Genomic DNA, 23,045 nt, shown 5'->3' on the forward strand with positions numbered 1-23,045 from the left:
CCATACCCTTACTTATACGTTTATCAACATAATTACTTTCATACAACCTTAAGATACATGTTGGTTGAAAGCTAGTTGCTGTCTACGAGTCCCCAATTAGCGCACACTGCTTTTACAGATGCTTTATCAATGAGGTAGTTTCCCTGGGTGGCTGACGTCTCAAAAAATACTAAGCATTTCTTGGAATGGAGTTTTAAGCCATGACTGAGGCACCAGTCTTGGTTGTGTTAAGACCTTCCCATAAGACGTTAGGACCCCCCCCCCCCATAGATACTACAATTGGTTTAAGAAGTTTGCAAGTTGGCAGCAGAAGCTCTGGATATTGGCCTTTACTTAAAAAAAAAAAAAAAGCCAAAGAAGAGCATATCCAGCACAGAGTCCCAGGGGGACCACCGGTGAGCTGCTTCTGTGGCAGTGCTCTCTCCCCAATCCTAACTTCTCATATCCTGTGTGAACCAGCTGGCTATCAAGTAAGTTACTTAGGGGGTTATACCCAATTCCATAAGTGTGTTTAAAATGTCTGGGTGAAGTATTGTATTAGCTAGGTCAAGGCAGGCAGACTGCACCATTCTGCCCCCCATCCATTGCCTTGGCAAGCTTCGAAGACATCTACCGTAGGCATGACCTGCCTTTGACTAAACCAAACTGGGTCAGGTGCAGTATCTGAAGTTTTCCTATGACACTTGTTTTCATAATTCTCTCCACAACTTTGCAGGAGACTAGACTAATGGGTCAGTAATTTCCAGGATCCACTGATGGTCCACCCTTGTGTAAAGGGTGGTCTAGTGCAGTCCTCCAATCAAGTGGCATGAAGCCTGTGCAGAGACTATGGTTGAACAATGGCACCAATGGCTCTGAGGTGGTCATACTGAAGGGTACTTAGGAGGCATCTTGGGACGTTTTCAGGACCATCAAAACTGTATTCTTGGCTTTAGAGTGCAAAGACTTGCTCCCCGATGGTAGTTGGGGAGATTTTAGACAACATTTCTTGGGATCAAATGTAGGTGAAGGTAAAGTTGGAGCAAAATTTATCAACCAGAAGATTTGCTTCATCTCCCCGTTCTGTGAATGTGACTCCAGTTACCAACAGTTCTGCACACAGTTGTGTGTCGTCTTTGGGGTTACGGACGTAGCTAATGAGGGCCTCATGGCTGTCCTTGGCCTGGGATATCATCTTTACCTCAAAACTTGCTTTGTCGACTTAGTCCTCAGTTGTCTATTCTGTCTGATAATTTTATATACATGTTTTGTGTTACACTTATGAAATTACCTATTCCTCTTTTGTGTACAACTTTCCACCTGTGTTTTTTTTTTTTTTTTTTTTTTTTTTTTTTGAGTTAAGTTTTGGGCTTACTTCTTGGTAGGCACAGCAACCTCACTGACATGGTTGTACAGGAGGCAGTGCTATCCATATTTTGAGAGTACAAGGTCCAATATGTTTGTACCTCTAGTAGGAGTATGGACCAACTGGTTTTGGGTGTGTGGGTTTACAAAGACTATGAATCTTTGCCTCTGCAAATCTGAGGTCATGCAGGAGTCCAGGTTTAGAGAGGTATAAAATTAAAGTCCTCCCCATGAGTATGGTATTTGGTTGAATAACAAGCATCTCCAATAAAACTAAATATGAGCTGGTTTCATAGGCCAAAGGGTGCCCTACAGCTTGCTAGAATATTGTTATGGCACAGTCTATGGCAAGTTGGACTTGGAGGGATTCAGTGCATCATTCTGTTGAACAAGTATGGTTAATTGTTGATATAGACTGAGAGGGTATATATTATAAGCTCAAAAGCTTAAAAGAACGAATGCTCTTATCAAGCTGTAATCATCAAAACCACTAAATAGCAGATACATGAACAGCGATTTTTTTCCCCGGGGGGGGGGGGGGACACTGGGCCATTTTCGGGACATTGCCATTTCCTTCACTGTGGCACGATCTCAGAGATGGTATACTTAAGTGGGGGGATATGGGGGCATAGTCCCCCACTTTGTTGGCATTTTTTTTTTTTGCGGAGCAGCGATTTTTTTCCCTGGGGGAAACAAAACAGCTGTTCCATGTCTTTGCTATTTAGTGGTTTCGATGTTTACAGCTAGATAAAGAGAGAGAGTGTTTGCTTTCTTAAGTTAAGCTTACAATATATACCCAGACTTGAGACACCCCCACCTTTAGTCACAGTCTGTGCAGTTGGAATGCACTGATGCCTTGCACTGCCAGGTACACTCTGCAGCTTTAAGCCAGGTCAATTTAACTGCAAAGATGTCTGCATTTTCCAAGGCGAGGGGAGCTTGGAGGGAGTGCAGCTTCTTGTTTAGACTCCTGGCATAGAACAGTAACAGCTTTTGATTTCCTAGGGTATATTTTGCCATGCTGGAATGTTTGTCAATTTATATTGCCAAAAAAAGGCATTGTGGGGGAGGACAATCCTTTAGCTAATATTCAAAAACCTAGGTGGGACCATCCTTGGCAAAGCAACGTGGTTTGTTAATTATGTCCTCCCACAGTGATAAATACTAGGTAGTAAACTCTCTTGCTTTATGGGATTGGACTTAGAGGCTCCATTGGGTGTGGAGTTTGCGGAGGTAAAATTTGCCGGCAGAATTTTTGGGAGATCTTTAGCATTTGAGAAGATTATATTTAAAAGGGCCTCGGCATAAATAAGTCCGTGTTAGGGGTGGGTACTGTGTGTGGTGGGTGTAGAGAGTGTGTTTGTGTACTTCTGACAACCAGATCATTACCATGAGTGTTTATGTGCAAGAGTGTGTACATACAACTTCCGCATACTACAGTTGTAGTTGTTTCCTTGAGGATTTTTTTTGGGAGATCTTTAGCATTTGAGAAGATTATACTTAAAAGGGCCTCAGCATAATAAGTCTGTGTTAGGGGTGGGTGTAGTGAGTGTGTTTGTGTACTTCTGACAACCAGATCGTGTTTATGTGCAAGTGTGTACATACAACTTCCGCATACTACAGTTGTAGTCATTTCCTTGAGGATTAAAATGGCTGCCAGTGAATATTAGACAATTGTCACCATCTCAATATACTCATATCCACAACACCTGCCACTGAGAAATTGGGAAAGTGCATATTCATGTCGTCGGTTCCCTTTATAGGGCAAGATACAAAAGTGTGGGGCACAAGAGGTTAAATAGTGGGCTGGATAAGGGTACTTTTGGGGCTAGATACTAGACTAGTCTATATTATACTAAATTTAAGGGGCAGTGCTCCTCACCACACAACTAGCTGTTCTATGCTACTCAATGCGTGGTTAAGTTACACTCTCAGAGCTACTGGTACAGTTTCAGAGGTGGTTTTATAGGGAGAATTTGGTTTCCAGGTGTCCATCTTTAAGAGGGCACTAAACCACCTCTGCATGATGGGCAGCTTAAAGAAATGGAGCAAAATCAGAGGGAGTATGAAAGGAGAGAGACTGTAGTAGTAAAACAGTAACATAGGAGAAGCTTCTTCACAATGTTTATGGGAGAAATATTGAAAAAAAGTAGAAATTTTAAGAACTGAGAAGGAAAGCAGCAGGACAATACAAAGGACTGAAGATAAAGAAAGAAAGTGCTTAAAAAGTTGAGACCTATTAATTAAAAAAAAAAAAAAAAACAGGTAAAAGATGAAAAGGGAATATGCTGTGTAGGGGAAAGAACTGTAAACATTTTTTGCATGTAAAAACATAAAAAAAGGAAATGGTTAGTGTCTTCCCAGTTAGGAAGTAGCAATCAATCAAGGGCCATAACCTCCAATATTATTTGTCTTTTACACAGAGGAACATAGTAAAAATGCTAAACCAGTAGCCACTAGAATAAGTAGCTTAGAGTAACTTCTAGCTAGACAAACAAACTGATATGGGAATACAAGAACAGAACACACTGGGCTTTATAAACAGAAGGTGGCAAGTTACCAACCACCAGAGAATACACAGTAATGCAAATAAAACTAAATCTCTACAAAGGATGCCAATGAAGCAGCAAAAGTAAAAGCAGGACGTTTAAGTAAATGGTAGAAAGATTATGCCAAAATACAAAGGGATGACAAAGATTAGTAAGAATGTTCCTAACTGTAGGAATATGTTGGAGACTTGCAAGAGGAAGCAAGAACAGAGTCACCTTTTTAGCGAGGGTGAATACAGGAACAAGGTACATTTTGGGAAGAACTTAGACAACTGTTAAGACATGCAGTAAGGAGACTGTACAGCTATAAAACTATTTCCTCTAGGTTAACAGGAGGTGGTGCCGGATAATAACAATAACAACAACAACAAATATATATATATATATATATATATATACATATATATATATATATATATATATATATATATATATATATATATATATATATCTATACATATATAGGTACTTACGTATTATCGCAACCAGATTTTCACGGTAGTACTGGTTGCTTCCCGATATTGTAATCTGACTGTTGATGTTATAATGAAGTTATACAATCTGTTTTCTTTCACACTTAGGGTTGTTTTACTGCAGGGTTATCAACAAAAATTAAAAACTATGTTTGACTGTTTATGTATGCACTTCCCCGGCAGCAAGTGGTGTGAAACCCAGCTTGCTCATCCAAAGTACGGTTTTCAAGCACTCCTGACTACAATCTGTGACAACATTCCTCCGCATAAAAAAAAAAACAGAGAATGACCAATCCACATATTTCCTGGTCTAATACCTTCCAAAACCACTGAAGTACAATCAAAGTTTGTCTGAGGATACCAGCAACAACACAAAAACAACCCACTGCCTCCAACTTCTCCCATCAGAAACGACCCCAGAATTACCTGTCAACATCATCCACCAAGACTTTTGCAAGCCATTCCTTACTGCAACTTGCTGTTACAAAAGTTTCCTTTCAAGTCTGTCTACAAAGTTTTAGAAATAAAAGCGTTACCCAAAGCATTTCCATGTGTGTGGGTGCTTTTCCTAGCAGCATTCCTTCCTTAATTCCTAGCAGCATTCCTTCCTTACAGTCACATTATTTCTTTCGTCAGTAAATCAGCAGCCGTGAGAATTGAAGCGTGAGTGTGTAATGCACAAAAACAAGAAGAATTGCACATTTCTTTCTCTTCCAAAATGTAACCCAAACTTTTTTTAACTTACTAAAGAAATGAAATTACACCTTACAGTGTTTCCCCGCACTCGATTTCATTGCAGCATGCGAATTTTGCAACCGCGAAAATCTGGTTGCGATAATACGTAAGTACCCATATATATATATATACATACACACACACACATACAAACATATATATATATATATATATATATATATATATAAATAAATAAAACAAGGCATTTGCACCACGTGCAGTTTAGTCTAAGCAATGCCATCTGCAATTCACTTTGAACAGCAATCTTAGGTTTTGTTATTTTACTGTTCAGTTTGGCTAGCATTCAACTCCAACCTTATACTCCTAAGCTGAACATTATCATCAGTCTGGAGCCTCCCATTAAAAATCAGAAGGGATCCAATCCTTCAGAACCTGTTGAAAATTACCTCTCAGACTAAGAAAGAAAGTGATGGACAAGATCACCTCAGTCTCCACTGCTTACCTAACAGGGTGCCAGTAGCTGGGGGGTGCGCTTCGCAGAAACCCACACACACAATATGCTTCAGATACATATGACTGTGCACACACTTGTCAGCAGCTCACTCACACACGTACAAGAAGCATTATTTAACTGGGAAAAGTGAGGCCATTACAAATTAAAAGTGTGAAAAACTAGAAAAATGCAAAATTAATATGACTAAAGTATGCAAGCAAGCAATTACTTTTACTTAAATGCACACTGCAGAAAATGTTTACTGTTAAGTTTTGTAGTGCATTAGTGACACAAAGTATGTACAGTTTAACACCAATGTAGTTATAACCACACCTCTCAACCACAGTATCAAAAATCACAGCAAGCCTCTAAAAAACATTGCAAATGGTCCAAGAGATGAATACTTGGACTTTCTGAAACAGCTTCCCCACATATTAGATCCTACACAGTTAGAAGCAACAGATCTCTGTTTAAGTTTACATAATTTACTTAATACCTGTACTTGAACACTCCTGACTTAAAATCTGGGAGGAGCAAACACTGTTGATTCTAACACCCAAAGATACCCATCAAATGCTATATCATTACTAAAAGTTCCAACACAAGTTTGTTCCAATATAACAAATACAGTAACTGTGCAGCCCTCCTAACAGCACACATGAAGAGTAGAGATCTTTGCAGAGCAAAACTATTACGTTGCTGTGATCAGGCATACAGCTACTTTTTTCCCCTTCATTTTTGTAGAAATAATCAGGACTTTAAAATTAGCTTGAGAAGCTAAAAGAAAAGGCTAAATCAACATGCATATTCTGAAGGAGAGAGTATAAACATTCGGGAATTGGTTGTCACCAACATGGGCGACCACTGCACCACTCCCACAGTATGTTCTTCCCTACTGAGATTAGATCATCTGTCTGACTCATTCGCAGTTTCTATCCCACCCAGCCATAATCAAGCTAAAAATAATTTCTCAAAATCTGCCTACAACCTCCTAAAGGAGGATATCAGTAGCTTCACACCACTGGCCCCCTCACAGGACGCAGACAACTATCCCAAACAGTATGCCAATGCAGTATACAAGCACCTGTACAACTGCATGGACTCGGTCATATGCAACAGAACCAAAACCTGCTCAAGGAAACAAACCTGTCTAGTGGACATCCCCTATCAACAGTCTTTACAACAAAAGGAAGAAACTGCTGTCAAAGGGTAAAAAGAAAAATTACAAATTGGAAAAAACTCCCTCCTTAGCCTCAACAAGCAAATCAGATCACTAGACAAAACCTCCAAAGCCAATCATGGATTGAAACTAGCCTCTAAAACAAAGGGAAGCCACAAAGCCTTCTTCAGTTACGTCAGGAACCTCCATGGCAAAGCCAAGGTTTGTTCAAAATTAGAACTTATTAGTATCACTTACACTGATCCTGTTGACTTAGCGTAAACTTCACCCCTCCAAACGCCCTTCCTACATACTCGATACTTGTTCCACACCTCACATCTCTGTAGAAGTGTTAAAGGCCCTATCCAAGGCAAAGATCACAGCTTCCATGGGACCCAATAGTATCCAAGTCTGTATTCTGCACCATCTCCAGCCAGAACTAGCTTCACCATTGAGCATCCTATTCAACCAAAGCCCAAGTATAGGATTCATTCCAGCAGAGTGGAACTACCACTGTCATCTCCTTGCAAGGTGGTGCTACTACTGACCCTGGAAACCACTGCCCCATTAGCCTGACAAGTCGGATTTGTAAAACCATGGAACGTAGGACATAGGCAACCCCACCCAGTTTGAATCAGTCAAAGGCAGATCTTGCCTGCTGAACCTGGTTGACTTCTTTGAGACTTGTCACCATGGCCCTGGACGAGAGAAGTCAGTACATACAGCTTACCTTGACAACTCCCTACTCGGGCATCATCTAAAAGCCAACACAACTTGGCGTAAATCCCTATCTCAGTCAGGTGGGTGGCCAACTGGTTCACCAAGACCCTCAAGGTTAAAACAGGCATCTCCACCTCCAATAGCAGACCTGTCGCTAGTGGAGTTCCATCTGTACTCTGACTCCTACTGTTTGGCATCTACTTCTCAGAGGTCCAGGCAAAGACAAAAGGCCAGTGGCTGACCATGTTGGGTGATGTCACTGACTCCCCAAATGATGTTAATATACTGCAAGAGGGTCTCACAACAACTAATTACTGCTACCAAAGTCACGCCCTCAAGTTAAATGCAAAAAATGCATCATACCATTCTGCAAACAGAGCCCCTACTGATTACCACTTCAATGGCAACCCCCTAAGCACACAATCTGTTGCAAGAGACCTGGGTACTCAGGTTGACAACAACCTCACATTCGATCATGTAGGGGGCAGTGGTCAGAAAAGCCTTTTACTTTATTCATCTTCTAAATAAAGGGACTGTGCATCCAGGAAAAAAAGGAGGTCATTACCTCTTTATACTCCTCCCTCATTAGAGCAATAATGGAGTTTAATGCCCAGTTTAGTATGCATCTCTCCACACATCTGCACCAGCTACAAAGGCCACAGATATGGATTCTCTTACCTGTAATATGCGGACAGGCTCAAATCACCATCACTCTACTCAGTATCGTACATATTGCTCAGAAGTGATCCGTGTTTCGCCTATAAGGAAATCTCGGAACCTGCCCTACGCAAGTCTAACTCCTCATGCATTACCCACTTGAAAGGCCCGAGTCCAACATGTGACATTAACAAAACCTGCTGGAGGGAGGGGTTCGTCTCCCAGAGGCTGCCCAGTCTCTGGAAAAGACTTCCCATACACAGACATTGACCCTCTTCAAATGCAACCTTGATGACTGGATGGGAAGCAACAAATTTGTCCCAGGGGTTCAACCTTTGTCCCTCACTGACAGGCACTCACTGATGTTTCTTTTTGGGGATAAATTCTTGCCTAGACTTGAGGCCCAGGGTCATTAGCCCAGTAACCTCCTAAGATCCTACAATTATTGCCAAAGTGTAATCAACACTGCCCCCCCCCCCCCAAAAAAAAAAAATTAGCACATTTAGGAAAGATTACAGACCTCTCAACTCTACATATTTTGGAGGTCCATACTTACTTTCAAGTTTTACTCCTTCACGAGGTACCTATTTTTGGAAATAGGCCCCTATTTTCTGGCTTATTTATCCCTTCACACAATGTTTTGAACCCCCATGGAATTCTGAAGCCATTTAGTCCACAAGAAAACATGCTGTGCAACCAACACAATTGGTGGCACCACTGATAAGTGCTGAAGGGAGGGAATCCACAGATCCACAATGTTGACCTGTCATATGCAAAGCCATGGGAAAAAAACATGGAACTAATTAAATCAGGACATAGAAAACCTCCAAACACTTGACTGGTCTCAGTCTGGATTGCTCAAGGGAAGGTCAGGCATACTCCAAACACTTGACTGGTCTCAGTCTGGATTGCTCAAGGGAAGGTCAGGCATACTCAACTTAGTGGATTTTCTTTGAAAAGGTCACCAAAGCAACAGATGAAGGCAAAATGGCAAAACGCAACCTGACCAAAGCTTTTGACAATTCTACACAGCACAGCAGAAAAGGTAAACTAGGAAAATAACCCCATGTCACCTGCTGGACTGCCAAATGGCTCAGAAAGAGGATGCAAGAAATCCAAACAGGGGACGTTACCTTCACAAACAGAGCAGTCACCAGTGGAGTCCCCCAGGGTTCTGTGCTTGGACCTCTACCAACTGGCTTTTTCTTCTGAAAGATATGTACCAAATACCAAAAGGCTCTCTGGCTACGTTTGCAGGTGACTGCAAGCTAGGAGCATTCAGTGAACCCCCAAATGACTAGCATCCTACAAGAAGGTTTGTCCCAAACAAACTAGTGCCAAAATCATGGACTAAAACTAAATGCTAAAAAATTTCTTTAGGAAGTCATCAATCCCAAAACACACACACTGATAATATGCCCATTAAGAGCCAACCAAGTTATTCAGGAACTTATGGAGAACAGTACTCTGGTTACAAAAGTGGACACATGTTGGTCAAAAAAGTACTTCTACACTACACAGTGTTAGATGCCACTGCCCCCCCCCCCTTACTAAGCCTTCATCAGGCCAGTCATTGAATATAATGCCCCCTTTGGCACATATCTGCCCATAAACACGCAACTCAACTCCCACAAAAAAACATGCAACTCAACTCCCACAAAAATACAAGACCTAAACATGTCCCACACTGACTGACTCAAAGCCTTGTCACTATATTCTGTATCCCAGAGCCTCCTAAAAAGTGACTTGTGTTTGGCAAATAAAGCATCCCCCAACCAAGTTAGAAACTAGTCTAGGGCCACATAAAAAATGTCATCTCTGTCTACAGTCCACTGCAACCTGGATCTATAGATAGGAAACAAAAAGTTTGGCAATATTTCAATTTAGACCATACAGTCTTGAATGGCGGAACATATGTTGTACCACCTCATCTGTCAAGCACAGTCTAGTGATGTTTCTGTCCACCTAAAGGAACAACATGACCCATAGTAGTGGCAATAATACTTTAAAATGAAAAGGACACATCCTGCACCTCTCTTTCTGACGCAAAAATAAAATGATCTTGTGTGGCAGAATTTTGCAGTGTGCTCACATATTTTCCAACAGCACAATCTGCAGTACAGGTATCCTTATAGGAGCAGACATGAAGACTTCTGCACAATAACCACAACACCATAGACTAATTATACTATGCACAACCAAATGCCTTGTATCTTAATATCCTTATTTTTTCTACAAAAAATACACGAAAACAAAGCCTTTGCAAAGGGAAAAATGTGTGCACTACCTTTCTACATGATCAGGGTTTGACAGCATATACTGCTCCCATTCACTTGTGCCTTCAATTGTATTCGGCCATCACTAATTCCTCAGACTGCTGGTGCTGCCAGAGGACAGTGTGACTCAAAATAAAATTTGATGAAAATTTACCCCAGGACTGCCCCCATACTACTAACAGACAAAGGCAGCTCCAAAATGCCTTATTCCATGCACAGGTCCTTCAAATTATCTATAGCATGATTTCAGTTATTCTCGTTAGAGAGTAACATACAATTATCGATCATGGGAATGGATAAAGCAAATTAATAATCAAATGGGCCAGGTTAACTCGTCCAAAAAGAGAAACTGGTTAGGCTCAAAACTGCTAAAGGGAAGCCAGTATAATACTTGCATATGAGCCTAAGACAAAGAAAGCAGGCACATGTGCCATATCCCCCGTTTTCAGTAGCAAACACTAATGGCCATGTGAGGAAGAGCTTTCCAACACAATTCATTAATGTTTACAGGTCTACGACAATACGCATATGCGCTTTGCATCACTCACATTATACTCAATTTTTTAAACTCGTGTTCCCCAAGTAGTCTCTCTAAATCCAACTACAAACTGGAACGTTGTACACTATTTGCCTCTACAGGCAAATAAAACAACTTGTCAAACCCTCCAAGAACTCCTTTGAGAGAAACTTAGCAAGTATAGTCAAGGATAACCGTAAGGCCTTTTACAGCTATGTACGTAGCCAAAAAAGGTAGGACCCAAGCATGTGCAGAACTAGTGGCCAATGGTATCACACACACTGACCCCAGAGAGCTAACAAATCTGCTAGGTTTGACGAAAATTTCACTCCATTATCCCCTCCTAACTTGCAACACCCCCACCACACACACACCCTGCATATCTGAAGAACAGAACCTCAAAGCCTTGTCCAAGGCAAAAAAACACAGCCTCTACTGGACCAGACGACATTCCAGACTGTCTTCTAAACAGGCTAAAAGATGAACTAGCACCATCACCAAGTGCTCTTTTCAATTAAAGTCTAACTATACGCTTTGCTTCTACGGAAGGGAGAACAACAGTTATTCCCCTCCACAAAGGTGGCCTGGGAACAGATCCAGGGAATTACAGATCCATAAGCCTGACCCAGCCTCAACTGGAAGGCTACATGGAACGCATCATTACAGACCTCATAAAAAAAAAAAAACAAAAAAAAAAAACAGAGACATAGCTGACCTCCAAACCCTGGACCCTACCCAATTTGGCGTTGTGAATGGCAGGCAGACCCTGCCTATTAAATTATTAAATCTGGTAATTTCTTTGAAAAATGCAACCAAGACCACTGACGAGGGCAAACCTGAGCACACAGTATACCTCACAATCCCACATTCCTCGACCTGGCCAACGCTTTCAACAATCCCACATTCAGGCATTACTGATAAACTTCACCTGAATGTAAACCCCCTTCATTGTAAAATGGGTTGCCAACTGGCTCACAAACCAGACAAACTATCAAATTGGGTGACTCCACATCAACCAGCAGATCTGTCATCAGTAGGGCGTCACAGGGTACTGGACCCCCTACTGTTTGGTATACACTTCTCAGAGGTTCAGGTCAAAACTAAGGGGTTGTAGCTGACCAAGTTTGCAGACGACTGCAAACTACATGCAATAACTGAATCACCAAAAGTCAGTATACTCCAGGAGGGGTTGTAGCTGACCAAGTTTGCAGACGACTGCAAACTACATGCAATAACTGAATCACCAAATACTCCAGGAGGGTCTTGCACAGACCAACAACTAGTGTATTAGTCACAGTCTCAAGTTGAATGTAAAGAAATGCATTTTCATCCCCTTTGGCACAAACACTGTCCCTTCACACTATCAAATCAACAATAATATCCTAAGTACCCATAAGTTGGTAAGGGACCTGGGATCACAAGTTGACTGCAACCTTAACTTTGACCATATGTCTACCATACCAAGGAAAACTTTCTATGCAGCACACGTGATTAGTAAAGGAAGTTATACACGTGCCTTACACAAAACTAAAGTCCCTGTCACTACACTGTACCGCACAGACTTCTTATGGGAGACTTATGCCTGGCCTACAGAGAAGTCCCAAACCTAATGAACTTGTTGCATATCCATAAATCAAACAGGACTAGGGCTGCCCATTCCAGGGACCAGAGTATGGCCTGTGACAAATAGGACATACTGGGGGGACAGACATCTCCCAGCAACTGCCGTGTCTTTGGAACAGGCTACCAATTCACGTGAAACAGAGCACCTCTATGACACTGTTAGAGAGGAACCTGGATGACTGGATGGGACACAAATTCCTACCGGGGATAGAGCCCATAACCCTCCTGGAAAGGAGGGTCATCACTAAATACAATCTTGGGTACTGATTAGCATTTCTATAGTATTACACTGGGATGAAACAGTTAAGACTTATACCACTCAACTGTACAGATTTTTTTACAGAACGTCCAGATTTTTTCCCCTCATATTTTGGTCCAATTGTCATAAAACTCTGTTTTTTCTGGCAAATCATTTAAGACTGAAGTTAGAACATAATGTCATACATTTTAATTTCAGACTTTATACTCTTCAGAAAAAGTCATGCTAATGCAAAACCTATTATTCTATCAACTTTCTAAGTTTGCAAGAGCAATATATAAAAATCGTCCCTATTTTTAGGCCTTTGTCCCATTTTTATTAAAGACTTTCTCCAGTCCAGATTTCTTGCTCTAAGAGGTTGAGAGTTATGGACTTGGGTTTAAAATGACCTCCGGGTCGATAGACCAGTAATCTCCTAGCATCCTATTACTCAATGTTGGTGCTAATTAGGCGCCAGGATTTTTTTTTTGGGGGGGGGGGTATTGTCAGTCCATGTAGATTGATATGTATGACGTGGACACCTGAGAAGCACATTAAATATGCACGTGTGAGACACTAGATGAATCGAACAGAGAGCACTTAAAATAAAAAACACGGTCATCATTCTAAGAAATACAGTTGATAGCTACTTGCAAGCTGGCGTTTTCCTCTTTCCTAGTACCTCTCCGAGTGTGTTCTGCCCACCTACATATAGCGGCGTGCCGATGCTAAGGATGAAACTTATCAACTAAGTGTATACCCGGGATAGTTTACCTATGCACATTGAAAGTGGCGAGGAATTAGAACTCCAAAGCGGGGCTAGGCTTTCCAATCGCCACAATCTGTACTACAACACCAACAGTTCCAAACGTAAACGTCTATCGACATAAATATAAAAGTACGCTTGAAAGCCGCACCTCCTCAGTAATACAAATCGGAAATATAGTACAACAGTTAATACTAGGGATCGAGATCATTAACAAGTAGCTTCTTGTCTGGCAAGGTTTGATTCCCTCGGCCTCAATTTAAGGTGATACACCAGACAGTAATCTTGGGGCAATTATGAACATCAGGTAAATCCTTAAAATCTTCTGGCCCATATGTTTCTGAACAAAAGTCTATACCGGACACCATGTGCATCCCTTCAAGGATATCCACGTGCAAACACATATCTTAAACTTGTGTCAGTTTAGTACAGTCTTTTGCTGTAGCTACTACCACCCTCCTCGCGAACAACGCTAACGTCAGAAGTTTATCATATTTAAAACGTGATTTGTAATTGGAAAATACCAACGCTTACCGCCAAAAAATCATAAACTGCAAACAAGTAGGCCAAACTGCATATAATAAAAGCCGACTTTACGGCGGCATCTATTAGACTCACTTTTTCAACTCAGGGGGGTGCGCTTTGCTCATCTTGCTGTTCTTATCTAACTTCTTTCACGTAAATCAAGAAAAGTAAAAAAACACTGAACAGTCCAATCCACCACCAGAAATCTTAACACTCAGAACGACAGAAAAGAAAGAGAGTATGCCACTACCGTCATCGTCCAACACAAGTGATGTCAGAAAAAAAAGGCTCGACCAATAGACTGCAGATATCATCGTCAAACATTGACCTGGAAAATGTATTATCGTCTCACAATATGGGTAGGCTTTGCAGTCCGAAGGTCAATTTTCCCAAATTCGACACAAGTTTTAAAACCATGGACTACTATACGTATTTAAAACTTAAAACCATCGTTTTGTCATAAAAGCCTGCTCCCACTCTGGACAAAGACAAAAACAATGAGGACGCAAAGTCCCAAAGCGGAAAACAGATTTTAAATATTGCTCGTATTAACTTAGAAAGACAACAGAATAACAGGTTTTCCTTTAGTTTGAAGGATATTACTTTATAAAGGATATTTATTTAGTTTCTTGAGCTGGTCCAGAGACCTTTTTAGAAATAGGGTTACCACCTGTCCCTCTTTGGGCAGTTGTGTCCTGACAAAAAATTGTAAAAATGGCAAATGTCCTGAGATTGTAGGACAAAATTATTTCCTATATTTTATGTAATAGTTGCATAAAACAGTTATTCTGTATTTGAAAATAACTAAATGTTATAAGAAACAGAATAAGTAACTAAAATGCTGCAAGGATAAGCTTTTATTTAGGCAAAAAAGTTAAGTTCTATCCTTTGTACTGGCCATGGGTATGTGTCGGCCTGTAACATCTGATGTTTGTACCAAAAATGTCCCACTTTGGCCATTTGAAAAGGTGGCAGCCCTATTTAGAAAGGACCCGGAACCATTAAAGGCAAGAATACAGAACTTTCAAATACTACAGCAATAGGTCCACAATTCATAGGATCATAGGACGTTACTAGGCTAATGGCCCTAGAGCCCTTACAAGCCTAGCCAAGTTCTATCCTTATTTCCACAATCGGCACTAACTGACTCTGTCCAAGAGGGATACAGGTGGAACCCCCCCCCCCCCATGTGAATTTACAATTAGCCATCCAAGTGTTCAGATTGTGTTTGAAGAGGGCCAGTGAGGTGCTCTATGAAATGGAGTCCATTCCAAAGGTGTGGTAACCTCTGGGAGACAAATTTGTCCCTCCAGCAGGTTCTATTAATGTCGCATACCAGGTTAAGGTCTTTACAGTGAGTAACCCATGTACCATTTGACTTGCTATGCAGCATTTCCAATTAAGCAGGGTCAAAGATTGTCTTATATGTAAGGCATAGATTGCCTCTGAGTAGTCTGTATGAAACAGAATAAAGTGACAGTCATTTCAGATGATCCACATAGGACAGATGCTGAAGACCTTGAATTTTCCTTGTGAGGAACCTTTGTGGTCTCTCCAAGTACTGCAGGTGCTTGGAAAGCTACATACCAAAAGGGGCATTGTACTCAGTTATTGGCCTGATGAGGGAAGAGTACACAGCGGTTCTAACTTCTTTTTTTGTTGGATGCAATGCCCTTACTTATGAGATGAGCAATATAGAATGCCCTTCTTACCACTGTAGAGACATGGTGATCAAAGGTAAGTTTGCTGTCAACCTATGTGCCCAGGTCTCTCACCACTGAGTGTGTACTTAAGGTGTTGTTATTGATGTGGTATTTAGCAGGAACATTGCTCTTACCGAAAGGGGTGATAATACATTTTTTGCATTAAGTTTAACTTCATGACTTTGGCACCAATCATTTGTTTGTGTAAGACCTTCTTGAAGGATGTTGAGATCATTTGGAAATTCTATGACCACTCCCTGTTTGCAGTCATCAGCAAACTTTGTCAGCCAAAGACATTTAGTTTTAGCTTGTACTTCAGAGAAATAGATTCCAAACAGTAGAGGTCTCACGACTGATCCCTGTGGAACACCACTGGTTACAGGTCTGCTGTTGGAGATGGATTCCCGTACTTTGACTATTTGTGTTTTATCAGTGAGCCAGTTAGCTACCTATCTAAAAATATAAGGGCTGATACCTAGCTGGGTGAGTTTGTCAAGGATGCCTGAGTGGGGGATAGTATCAGAAGCCTTGGCTAAGTCTAGGTAGGCTGTATGCACGTATTTCTCCTTGTCCAGGGCCTTGGTGACTGTCTCAAAGAAGTCCACCAGGTTTAACGGGCATGATTTCCCTTTGACAAATCCAAACTGAGTAGGGTCAAATGTTTGGAAATTACCTATATTTTTGTCGATAAGGTCCATGATGATTTACTCCATGGCCTTGCAGATAAGGCTAGTCAGACTAATAGGTCTATAGTTCCCAGGGTCAGTGGATGCACCATCTTTGTGCAAGGGGATAGCAGTTACTGTTTTATATTCAGCTGGGATGAAGCTAGTGCTTAAGCTATAATTGAAAACAGTATCCAGTGGTGTTGCTAATTCTTGTTTGAGCCCATGTAGAATGCAGCCTGGGATGTTATCAGGTCCTATAGATGCTGTGTTTTTGGCCTTAGAGAAGGTGTTTATTTATTTATTCATTTGCAGTTGGTTTACCAGGATGGTCCAATTGGGCCAAAAGGAACCCGTTTTCAATGGAGTCCTGTGGAGAAAAGCTCCATAAAGACAATATTCATGAAAAATAAATTGACAGTAACATAATAGGACAGTAATATAGATAAAACAAGGCATTTAGAGGTACAATAATTGAAAATCCACACTAAAAATACAGGACTCCACAAAGAGAACTATAAAATATAAGCAAGTATTTACAAATATATTTGTTCCTACTGTAAAGCAGCTGGGAAATGACCTTTTGGTGTTAGTGGGGATGTGAGGTGGGAGAGTAAGGGGGAGAGGAAGGTAAGAAGTAAAGGTGTTATGTGGGATGGGAACAGGAGCATTCCTAGTCAGATTTTAGATGTGAGTGAAGTAATTTTTTAAAGGTAGAGTGCCTTGTGGTGGTACGGATAAGTGGGGGTAGGGAATTCCATGGGCATGCTAAGGCGAAGGACAAAAGGTTTTTGCCTGGAGGGCATAATGGTGTATGCAATTCAATCATGTTCTAGTTGTTGGATCTTAATAGTCTTTCTAGAAGGTGCATTTTAAAGGTAGAGGAAAGGGAGGGACAGAGGGAAGGAATGAAGATGAGTTCATGAGCTTGAATGAGTTGAATGTAGGTGAGATAATTTGGTAGCTCTAACCAATGAAGTTTGTGTAGAGCAGTGCAGTGATGAGTAGATAATTTGTATCCTGAGGTGAATTTTGGCAATTTTATTGTAACAGCAGGAGAGTTTCATCTTGAGTGGATTGTAGATTAGTAAGGAGTGGGGCACCATATAGTAGAGAAGGAATAAGGTATGTGGTAGAGAGAATGAACTTGATAGAGGGAGTGAGGCAGCGATTATGGAGATAAAGCATGCCAACTTTCTGGTGTTTTTTTTTTTTTTAATATTTATTTGTAGATGGGTGTTGAACTTAAGTTGGTCGTCAATGAGGACTCCTAGGAGTTTAGCTTCACAAACTAATTTGAGAGATGTACTGCTCTGGCTAGTGATGGAGAAGTTTTTGTCTATGGTGGTTGATTTAGAAGGGTTGAATATCATCATTTTTTTTTGGACGTGTTGAGTGCTGGGCGGTTGTCTAACATCCATTGTTCCATGGTGCTAAAGGCATCTTGGGTTAGTTTTATAAGGGTGGGGATGGAAGTGGCAGAACAGATGATAGTTGAATCATCTGCGTATTGGATGAGGTTTGCATTGGGAATAGAATGGTGGAAATCATTTATGAAAATATTGAAAATAAGGGGACCTAGTATGGAGTCTTGTAGTACACCTGTCTGGGTATTAAGGAATGGAGAGATGGCTTTTTTCCATTTTACTGCTTGTTGCCTATTATAGAGGTAAATGGTAAACCAACTGTGAGAGGAGAGGCATAGGTTTAGATTAGAGAGCTTAGTTAGTAGGAGGTTGTGAGAAATGGTGTCAAAAGCTTTTGAAAGGTCTACAAGTAGAGTAAAAACGATACAGCCAGAGTCACAGGCTTTATTTATAGTTTCAGGGAAGGAGATGAGAGCAGTGGTAGTGCTATGGCCAGGTCTGAATCCATGTTGTGTAGGGGTTAGTAGGTGGTTGTCAATGAGATAGGGCAGAAGTTGTAGGTGGATATATTTTTCGAGACGTTTAGAGATGGGTGATAGAATGGCGATAGGTCGAAATTTTGAAATATTGTAATTATTACCACATTTGTGAAGGGTAATAATGAAGGCCTTTTTCTAGAGCTGGGGTATGTGGCCTTCTTGTATTGACCTGTTTATTAGAGTGCAGGTGGGGAAGGCGATGGCTTCTGCAACTATCTTTAGAAAGTAGGAGGGAATGTTATCGGGAGCGTTGGAGCATGGTTTCAGATTCTGAAGAAGTTTTTTATGGTAGCTATATGGATGGGTCTTATAGAGAAAGGAGGAGATTGGGGGGTTGGGGTTCTTGACGATGAAGGGGATGGTAGAGGAGAGGCTGTTGGGTAATTAGTGAAGGAAGATGTTAGTTTGGTAATAGATTTGACGAAGAAAGAGTTAAATTGGGTGGCTAAGTCTGTGTCTGAAGCATTTGGATCAAGGCAGGGGTTTTCTTCTCTGCCAGAATTGAGGAGGGAGTTGATACTATTCCAAAATGTTTTAGGATTTATTTTGTGGCTAGTTTGGAGTATGGAGAAGTAAGCTTTATGGTCAGCTAAAATCAGCCTTTTGACTTTGTTCCGAAGTGTTTTGTATTCATTAAGGGTGGTGGGAATTTTATTTTTCTGGTATCTTTTCCAGGCTTTATCTCAAAGGCACATGGAGGCTAGTGTATTCTTAGTTAACCAGAGGGCAGTTTTACTTTTAATTCTTTTTGTATGCAAGGGGGGCAAAAGTATCTACAAGTTTTAGGAATATTGTGTTGAAGTAGGAAATAGCATTTTTAAAGGGGAGTGTTTTAGTGGGCTCCAGTTTGTTGCTTTTAGTGAGTTTGAGAAGGTATTGGGATTGAAATGTTTCAGAGGACGCATGGATATATAGGTGTGTGATAGCTGTAAGGAGGAGGATAGGCGATGAGTGAAAGTGGGGAGGTGATCACTAAGTGGATTGGGAAGAGTACCAGTATCAGAGATATAATGAGAGTGGGACACTAAGATCCAGTAGAGTACTACCTGAGGACAAGTCTCTGGAGGGTCTAGTTGTGGAATTGATGAGCTAAGTGAAATTATAGAGGTTTATATTTATGGGGTTTGTTGGGGCTTGAATGGATGTCCAGTTAATGTTCACATCTCCCAGAATTATAGTCTCATTGCTGATGTTTGTGGAGAACCAAGAGGGAATATCTTCAAGTACTGGGATATTATCTCCAGGAGGAATGTAGAGGGAGGCTATACATATATTTTTGTTTCTGTTTATTTGAAATAGAGCTAAAGGTAATTCAGCGTTGGGGAATTGGGGAATAGGTTTGGTATATGGAGTAAGTGAGAGGGAGGATGAGAAGAGAAGGGCCACACCCCCACCTATTTTTGTGGGTTCTGTCTTTTCTAATAATGGAATAATTGGGGGATATTATTTCAGTATCCTTTATGTGCGTTTTTAACCAAGTTTCAGAGATGGATAAGACATCAGGTTGATTAGACAGAAGCCAGGCATGGAGATTGGGGATTTTATTAGCTATGCTTTGGGCATTTAGTGAAGTAAATAGAATGGAGTTTGCTGTTGAAGGAGGGGTAGAAAGGTTAGGATGTATGTCACCAGGGAGAAGGATGGTAGTAATTTGGCGGATAAAGAAAGAGAGGAACTTGGATTGCTTAGTGTCAGATTTGAGTGGTGTGAGATTTGTGGTGGTAAGACTGGTTAGAGCTGAAGTAGAATGCTTGATGGTAGAAATACATTTAAAGGGAGTACGTAGACTGTAATTGAAGAGATATAGATAAGGGGATATGAATATTGATGTGTGTGTGGGTTATGGGGAAATGTATTTGTTGTATGGTAAGGTGGGGAATGATTGGACATAAGTGGGTGAGTGAGATAGGATAAGGTAAAAAAAAGTATTTGGATTGTGTAGAAGGCAGGTTTTGCAAACATAGTAGATTAGGATCTAGGAATGGGAGAGTATTGCTTAGAGTAAAAAGCAGGAAGGGTTGTAATTAGTATTGTATCTGAAGGAGCTAGGAGAACTAACTGAGGAAAAATAGTAAGTGTGTAGGAAGTGGGATGGAGTGGACCAGGTATTATAAGATGATGGAGGTATGACCTGCTCTTTAGAGGTTCAAGGTAGAGGACAGGTGATAGGGATGTCATGGGGTACATGTGGTGGGGACAGGGGAGTGACGTTTTCACAGAACCTGTTGGCTAAGAAGTTAGCTATGTCTACAGGCTCAGTATATATGGTATCACTAACTACCAGTCCGGCACAAATCTGGGCCTTTCCTTTTAGGTTACAGATGTAACTAAAAAAACTCCTTATGGTTGTCCTTAGTTGAGAAAGCTAATTTGTATTCATAGTTTGCTTTGGATGACTTCATAAGAAGTCTTATTTGCTTGTTTAAGCTGAGGAGGGAGCATTTCCAGTTTAGGGCTCTCTCCCTCTTACTTTTGCTTAGAATATACATTGTGGCATGGATTCTCCCATGAAGTTTGTTTGTAGTTACAGAAATTATACAATAATTCCAGTATGCAGTTTGCTTTACAGTTGCAGAAGTTATATCTGATCGCTTAAAGAGTTATGAAATATGACTGAGTGCATTAATTTAGGCAAAGCATTACAGTTACAATCTTAAGCAAGTGTCAAGATTTATTTATTTTACATTTGTTCTCCGGGATTATCCGACTGAGCTGAAGAGCCCTTTTTCAGCGGAGGCCCAGGGAGAAAAGCTCCAACATATTATACAATTTTCATTATAAATTAGCATTAAACAGCAATGTTACAGGATTATTACAAGGCATTAAGTAGCAATACAATGTTATACAGTGTCAATAATCAGGAGTATAGAGTAACTATTTCAATGTATAAAAATAAATATGTCATTAAGATTAGTATAGTTTTTGAGGTAAGTGGTTACAAAAACCCAGTTTTATCATAATGTAGTTGCATGAAGGCAAGACAATTACAATAGAATGTTTCTCTGAGGCAATTTGCTTAATAGATTTTAGAAGACAGTAGAAAGAGTAGTCAAGGAAGATTAGAGAGAGCTAGTGAGAAGAGTGAGGGCAGAAAGTAGATTAAGGTATGAGAAGTAGGGGATGTTTAAGGAGGGAGAGTGCAGTGGCAGGACCAGTGACTTTTAAAGTGCTCTTTGGTGCCTGTCTTAAATTGTTTAGGATGTGTAAGGGTCCTGATTTCTAGTGGGAGCCTATTCCAGGCAATAGTGCGGTGATAGCTGTACATGTTGCATCCAAATTTAGACTTGGGTTTGTAGATTTGTAGTAGGTCTTGGCTAGAGCTTCGGAGAGGTCTGGAGGGAGAATAATGGGGGATAGTGCTGGACAGTAGGAAGGCTGGTATAGGATATAATGGATGATCTGAGAGAAGAAGCTGGTGTGGTAATTCAAGCCAGTTTAGGTGTTTTAGAGAGAGAGAGACAGTGATGGGATTTATAGGTTTGTTGGGCAACAAATCTAGCTACCTTGTTGTAGGTAGATTCAAGTTTGGTCAGGAGTGCTGAGTTAAGATTTTTGAGAATTTGAGAATTGTACATTAGACTGGGTAGAAGGTAGGTAAGAGAGAGAGTAATCTTGGCTTCAGAGGTGAGGAATTTGTTGTTACGGTACAGGAGCCCTAGTTTTGAATGAGTCTTTTTGATACAGTTATTAACATGAAAGTCAAATGTAAGCTAATCATTGATGATTACACCTAAGAGCTTAGTACTGGATTCTACCTGAATTGGAGTGTTATTAATGGACTGTGGAGAAGGAGGGTTTAATATTGTTGAACTTTTTAAGTAGAAAGAGTAACTGCTTTGTTTTTTTAGGGTTAAGGATGAGCTGGTTGTTGGAGAGCCATGTTTCAACTAAGTTAAAAGATGCCTCAGTAGCTGAGAAGAGCTTAGAGGGAGAATTGGCTGTGGTGATGACTGTAGAGTCATCTGCGTATTGCACTAAAGATGACTGAGGACAGGAGGTATAGAGCTGATTAGTAAAGCTATTAAAAAGTAAATGCCCTAGGATAGACCCTTGAGGTACACCTACTTTTACAGGGAGAGGAGGGGAGAGTGCAGAGTGCCATCATCTCATTGATTGAGATATATCAGTGAGGTAGCTGAAGAACCATGCAACAGTATCAGAGGAGAAGTTGAGGTTATGCAGTTTATGCAGAAGAGAGTGTGAGACAGTGTCCAAAGCTTTTGACAGGTCCAAGAATAGGCAAGAAATAAGTTTATGGTCATCCATGGCTAAAGAGACAGTCTTGAGGAAGGATAATAGAGCTGTAGTGGTGCTATGTTTGGATCTGAAGCCATGTTGAGTGGGTGTAAGCAGATTTTCCTGTATTAGATACCGCATAACTTTATGAATACATTTTTCTAGTACTTTGGAGAGAGGGGAGAGGATAGTGATAGGTCTAATGTTGGAGATATCAGAGGGTTACCTCCTTTCTGTATAGGTAGAGTGTAGCATTGTTTCCAGATGGAAGGGACTTTCGATTCAGAGATAGAGCGACTAATTAGGATAGATACAGGGAGAGCAAGAGAGTCAGCTGCTAGTAGAAGAAAAGTGGAAGGAATATTGTCAGCTGTTATTGACCATGGTTTTAATTTAGAGAGTAGAGTTTTGATGTAGCTAGTAGGTACAGGTTTGAGGGAGAAGGTATTTGAGGAGATAGTATTAGGAGTAGGTTCAGAAAAGTTGGAGATGTTAGTAG

The 23,045-nt window shown here is 40.7% G+C and overlaps 1 protein-coding gene across 1 annotated transcript in view; it reads right to left on the reverse strand.

The window, feature by feature from the left end:
* Nucleotides 1-14,305, reverse strand: part of SNRPG (small nuclear ribonucleoprotein polypeptide G) — a 33,310-nt gene extending 19,005 nt beyond the window's left edge. Inside the window, exon 1 of the mRNA XM_044083133.1 lies at nt 14,130-14,305. Coding sequence (XP_043939068.1) covers nt 14,130-14,161 — 32 coding nt within the window. The 5' untranslated portion in view covers nt 14,162-14,305. The remainder of the gene's footprint in view (nt 1-14,129) is intronic.
* Between the last annotated feature and the right edge of the window lie 8,740 nt (nt 14,306-23,045).

This window comes from Protopterus annectens, chromosome 9.part0, assembly GCF_019279795.1.
Source record: "Protopterus annectens isolate FY-2018-M chromosome 9.part0, PAN1.0, whole genome shotgun sequence".
NCBI lineage: Eukaryota > Metazoa > Chordata > Ceratodontiformes > Protopteridae > Protopterus > Protopterus annectens.